Source organism: Chiloscyllium plagiosum, chromosome 22 (genome assembly GCF_004010195.1).
Source record: "Chiloscyllium plagiosum isolate BGI_BamShark_2017 chromosome 22, ASM401019v2, whole genome shotgun sequence".
Lineage (NCBI taxonomy): Eukaryota > Metazoa > Chordata > Chondrichthyes > Orectolobiformes > Hemiscylliidae > Chiloscyllium > Chiloscyllium plagiosum.
Genome location: NC_057731.1, coordinates 19,557,812 through 19,564,278, shown reverse-complemented (window position 1 = coordinate 19,564,278; position 6,467 = coordinate 19,557,812). Strand labels below are relative to the sequence as shown.

At 42.3% G+C, this 6,467-nt stretch overlaps 1 protein-coding gene across 1 annotated transcript in view; it reads right to left on the bottom strand.

Annotated features, from left to right (window-relative positions):
- LOC122561114 (cilia- and flagella-associated protein 46) overlaps positions 1-149 on the bottom strand; it is a 234,213-nt gene extending 234,064 nt beyond the window's left edge. Inside the window, exon 1 of the mRNA XM_043712553.1 lies at positions 35-149. Coding sequence (XP_043568488.1) covers positions 35-86 — 52 coding nt within the window. The 5' untranslated portion in view covers positions 87-149. The remainder of the gene's footprint in view (positions 1-34) is intronic.
- Between the last annotated feature and the right edge of the window lie 6,318 nt (positions 150-6,467).

The following is a 6,467-nucleotide window of genomic DNA, read 5'->3' as shown; positions in this document are numbered from 1 at the left end:
TCCCCCCGGAGTGCCTGCTCCGAGCTGGATTTACCGCTGCCGCAGACCGCCGCTCCTGCCAGGAGGTGGGCGATGGTCGTGTCCATCCCGTAGCCCAGGGTTCCCGGGATCCGCGGGAGCAGGGATGAGGCTCGGTGTGTCCCCGGGATGTCCCGGTCGCGGTCGCTGTGGAAACTCCTGTTGCTAAGTAACGGGACGCGGTGCTCCCGTACGGTGGCTCCGCGTGTCCAGGAAGTACGGAACAAACCAGCCGCTGGGCAGGGAATTGACACCATGGTCAATATCAGCATCACTTCCAGCTTCCACTGGACCACAATGACAGCAAACAGGGGGCTCAACATATCAACAAACAAAACAAACCACACAAATGCTCACACATAACTTCATTTTCAAACTTGTTGATTCATCAGGGCAAAAACATAAGTAAAACGTTTCAGCAAGCAGTAAATCCCATGGCACCTTGTCAAAACAACTCATTTTCCACACAACATGTACTTTTATGGTTAAGGTTAACTTAGGGCTCAGAAATCACATCTTTGTTTTAAGGATAAATAGATAGAACTGGCACTGGCTTCCTCGGGGAGATCTGTGCATCGCAAATCTATTTCTCAACCTTTATTTTTGAGTACACGGACAAATCCCAGTGTTCCTTCACAACTCCTTGTATCTCACTATTAAGAAAATATTGTGATTTATTTTCTCAAACTCACATTGAAAACCATCATTTTTCCTACTCACATCATCCGTCTATACTATGTCTCCCAATTTTAAGTGTTAACTCAAAACACGCCAATGCTACTCTCAAAATTCCTTTATTGAAATATTTATTTGTATATATGTGAAAATCTGAGACCTTACTGCATTTCTAATAAGACCCAAGTCATATCCCCCCAACCAGTGTATATTTCCCTATTCCTATTCTCCAACTCCCATCCCTCAATTATTTAACAGCACAAACCATAATGTGGCTCCCAGTTCTGTGTATTTTCATTTTTGTTCATGATTTCTCTTGGGAATCCTTACTAAATGATTTCTAAAATTTACTCTAGACAAGATCCAAAAATATTTCCTATCCATCAAACCATTGACATCTCAGAATAGTCACAGATGACGTACCTTTCACAGATTCACCTGACTCTTTTTCACCCGCTCATACTTTTTATTTCTTTTCAGTCACTCTGCCTATAGCAATAGTGAAGTAGAAGTCTCAAGCAGATGGTAATCTGATGGGTCTGTAGTTATGTAGTTTTTCACTTCACCTGTTCTTAAATAATAAAGTAACATTTATAACCTGCCAATTCAAAGGCATCATTTCTGAATCCAGACAGCTTTGAAAAATGATAATAGACACTTCTGAAATTTTCTCAACCATATATTTAGTACTCAAGCATGGCCAATCCTTGTAAATGTATCATAGCAGAGCTTTACTTTTCTTGTGTTTCTTCTCTTGATTTTTTTTGTAAAGTTCCCTTTACAACTGACACTATGTCCTCGCTTCACTCTAAGCATGAATATGTAATACTGATGTATGAATTTTATCATTTCTTTGTTGTTACTAAACATAACCTACACTGTCTTTACTTGGGCCATATTCCCTATTATTATTCCCTGTGCCCTAACATGTTTATAAAAACGTTTACTGTTGCTTTTGATATCCCACAAGTGTTTCCCATTTTGGGGTATCATTGCATTTCCTGTATCCTTTTATTGTTTTTCAAAGCTGTCTCTGCATTTGCACTTTTCCATTTGTACAAGCCTTTCAGTTTGGTTCAACATTGGGAGAGGGGCCAGTGTGGACAGTCAGGGAGGAGTCACCTCCACCCCTTACTGGGAGCAGACAGCAGAGCTCATGGCTGAGGACTGGAATGATATTTTCCATCTTTTTACTGATATTGCGAGTAGATTAATCGGGTGGGAATTGGCCAGGATGAATTTTATGCTGCTTTTTGAGTCAAGATATAGCTGAATAATTTTCCACATTGGGTAGATGCCGGTGCTGAGGCTAGACTGCAATAGCTCAGCTAGGGGTGCATCAAGTTCCTGAGCACCAGTTTTCAATACTATCACTGGAATATTGTCAGGGCCCACTGCTGTTGGCCATTTTTTGATGTCACATGAATCAATTTGGCTGGAGACTGGCATCTGAGATGCTGGGGACTTCCAGAAGAGGCCAAGATGGATCATCCACTCAGCACTTCTGGCTGAAGATTGTTTCGTTTTCCATGAAAGAGCTGGGAAACCCCTTTGAAGAGGATGGAGATACCTGTGGAGTCTGCTTTTCCAGTGACTTGTTTAATTGACCAGCACCAGTCATGACTGGACGTGGCAGGATTGCAGAGCTTAGATCTGATCCTTTGGTTATGGAATCACTTAGATCACTTGCTGCTTATGCAAATTTTACAGCTTCACCAGGTTGACACCTATACCTGGTGCTGCTCCTGGCATGCCTTCCTACACTCGTCATTGAACCAGGGTTGATCCCTTACTTGATTGTAATGGTAGAGTGAAGGAAATGCTAGCTCATGAGGTTGCACAGTGTGCTGGAATACAATGCTTTTAACTGCTGATAACCCATAGTACCTTATGCATGCCTAGTCTTGAGTTGCTAGATCTGTTCAAGTCTATTCCATTTAATACTATGATGGTGCCACATAATATGATGCAGGTGATTCTCAGTATGAAGACTTCACCTCCACATGGACTATGTGGTAGTCATGTTTTCTGATATTTTCATCGACAGATGCATCTGTAGCAGACTTGTGAGGATAAGGTCAAGCATTTTATCTCTCTTGTTGGTTCCCTCAACAACTGCTGCCAACCTGGTCGAGCAGAAATATCCTTGAGGACCTGACCAGCTTGGTCAGTTGTGGCGCTATCAAGCACCGTGGGCGGCACGGTGGCACAGTGGTTAGCACTGCTGCCTCACAGCGCCAGAGACCCGGGTTCAGAGACCCGGGTTCAATTCCTGCCTCAGGCAACTGACTGTGTGGAGTTTGCACATTCTCCCCGTGTCTGCGTGGGTTTCCTCTGGGTGCTCCGGTTTCCTCCCACAGGTCAGGTGAATTGGCAATGCTAAATTGTCTGTAGTGTTAGGTAAGGGGTAAATGTAGGGGTATGGGTGGTTTGCGCTTCGGCGGGTCGGTGTGGACTTGTTGGGCCGAAGGGCCTGTTTCCACACTGTAAAGTAATCTAATCTAATCTACTCTTGGTGGTGGACATTGAAATCCCCAACCCAGAGTACATTCTGCACCCTTACCACTGTGCTTCAATCACAATTTATAGGAGCTGTGTTTAATATATAGGAGCTGAGGGGGGTATGGTAAATGGTAATCAGCAGGAGGAAGTCCTTGTCAATGTTTGACCTGATACCATGAGACCTTATGGGATCTTCTGTTGATATTGATGCTCGTAGGACAACTTTGCCTGTGCTGTAGACCACTGTACGGCCACCTCTGTACAGTTAGTGGGACAGGATATGCCCAGGGATGGTATTGCCCAAGTCTTTGGGTGTGTGGTACAATTTGTGATTATGACTGTGTCAGGTTGTAGCTTAACTATTCTATGAGACAGCTCTGCCAATTTCAGGACACACTCCCTGATGTTAGTAAGGAGGACTTCACAGGGTCAACAGACGACTGTTTGATGTTGTTTCTTGTGCCTTTGTTAATGCCAAGTAGTCCATCTGGTTTAATTATTTTTTAAAAACTTTTTAGCAGTTGATAAAATTGAATGGCTTGTTCAGCCATTTCAGAGCAGTGATAAGAGATAATCACATTGCTTGTCAAGACCAGATTTTTTTATGTCTTTAATTTTGGTCAGTGGTCTAACAAAAAATGAAGATACTGTTCTAAACCAAGGAGATTGTGCAAAAAGATAGCTGACATTTTAAAATCATACTTACTGGAGCATTTTGAAAGTACTACACAATGCTGCTTTCCCCTGGAACAGTGAGAACTAAAAACTGATGTTTTCCAATCTACGGGATAATTGCTTGACCACAACATTTTGAATAGTTCCTGTCCAGGTGACCATGGCTTGTGTGAGGCCAGTGCAGCAGAGAAATCTCCATTCTGCAAAGGGAAAACATCAAGAAATCTCCCTGTTTCTCCTTCCTACAAAGAGGTTCCAAAAAGTTTCCAATAACAATTAGTTGCCTTCCACTCACCTTTCTGTACATATTCCTTGATGAAGGCGGACCTAGAGCCTTAAAAACAATGAAAGGATAAATTCTAAACCAGTGAACAAAATAGAAAGGGATTGGAAGAAACCAAATGAAAACAATTCATCAACTCCTGCGGGCCAGACTGCTGCTCTCAAACAATGTTTCCCTGATTTTATTTCCTTTACGACCCTTATATCTTGTCTGTCTTTGTGTGTCTGCCTCACCAGGAAGGGAAAATTTAAAAAGGAAAGAGTTAAAATTAGAATCAAGTTATAAGTTAGCACTTTATATTTCCTTATTGCTCTAGGTTAATTACAATTTGTTCATCATAAATAGTTGTTTCCCAGTTAAGAACAGAAACATGGTCTGTATTTTCTTTTAACCTGAATTCTGAAGTAAATTAGGGATGTTGAATTGTTTGAATAAATCTTTTCCTATTTGTAATAACGCTGGGAATAGTGGGGCCTGATTTTCAGTACCTGCCCCAGTGTGTTGTGACATTCGACAATGGCCATTGTGGAAGCGTAAAAAGCTTCAGTGTCATTATCAGTCTGAGAATTCCTGATAGGTGTCATCAACCAGGTCTTGAGGGGATTTGAGCCTTTCTCTCTCTCTCTCTCTTTATGCACTGAGGTCATTAAAGATGCAGACAGCTGTCAGTAATGTTCATGACTATGAAAGGGATTCTGCTCCGTGAATGTGCAGATCATCTGTGACACATCAGCCAAGTAATGAAGGTCCATGCCTATTATCCAGGGAGCTTTCATGACCCCGTCTGTCATGTGTATGATGGAAATTAGCATCCTATGCAGTTTTGGAGGACAGCACCCTGAAAGGAGGGTGGTAGTACACATTGCCTCTGCTACTGGAAGCATGCACGTGCAGCTTTCCAACCATGATAGTCAGTTTTCCTTCAAGAACATTACAGCAGAATATTTTAATCTTGTCTTCTTATGAGGCAGCTACCAGAAGACTACTCCCTACCAGTCTCCTGCCATCCTCCAAATGTGTGGCGGTGGTTTTTAGCAAGGTTCCAGAGTTTGCAGTCCTGGTGATGGTTGATCTACACCACTGGAGAAGCATTTGGATTGAAAGTACCCCCTTGCTGAATGCTTAATGCAAACCTGGGGCATCACAAGGTAACATTGTACGTGATGGAATGACTAAATGAGATCCTGTTGGAACATGAGTACTGCTAATTTCCTGGTTATGTGCAAATCAAAAGCTGATTAAGATTCTGCAATTAATAGACTCATGATTAATTCCTTTAGTGGGAGAGAGGCACTGAGGGGTTGAATACATTATTTCCCCCTCCAACTTCATTTTGATTTAATCCTTCCTTCTCTCCTTACCGTTCACTCACTTTTGCTGTCATTGTACTGACCTGATGGGCTTTGCATGTTAACTGGTAATTTAGTTGGAAACATGCATAATATAGTGGTGGAAGATAAAGGAGGAAAGAAAAGTAACATAGGTGATTTGGTGTTGGGAAAAAAATGGTCAGCTCTGCATGAAAGCATTCTCAATATAAGAAAGAAAAGCAAAAAACAAACTCATGATTAATGTGTACCCCTTCAGCTGGCCAGAACATCCAAGGTACAACTCCACCAACTTGCAAGAAATCTCCTCCCAATTTGAGTACAACCCTACCAAAATAAAAAGAGAATTGTGCAGTTCATTTTAAGCAAAAATGCTGAGATTCATTAGCTGTGTCTAACCTTTCTAATACCACCTCTCTTTATCACTCTTTATTCTCCCTACATTCTGTTTGTTCCTCACAGATTTGCTATCCCTATTGTCCCTATGATACTCCATCCTCCCATGTCTGTCGAGCTCTTCAATCTGAACATGGACTAGTAGAGATTGATAGATTTCTGATTACTGTTGCATGCAGGATTATAGGAATCAGCGAATAAAAAGCATTGAAGTGTTCAATCAGCTTTGATCAATCAAGTTTGTGAGACATGATTTCCCATGCACAAAGCCATGTTGACTATCCCTAATCAGTCCTTGCCTTTCCAAATACATGTACATCCTGTCCCTCAGGATTCCCTCCAACAACTTGCCCACCACTGAGGTCAGGCTCACCGGTCTATAGTTCCCTGGCTTGTCTTTACCGCCCTTCTTAAACAATCGCACCACGTTTGCCAACCTCCAGTCTTCCGGCACCTCACCTGTGACTATCGATGATACAAATATCTCAGCAAGAGGCCCAGCAATCACTTCTCTAGCTTCCCACAGAGTTCTCAGATACACCTGATCAGGTCCTTGGGATTTATCCACCTCTAACCGTTTCAAGACATCC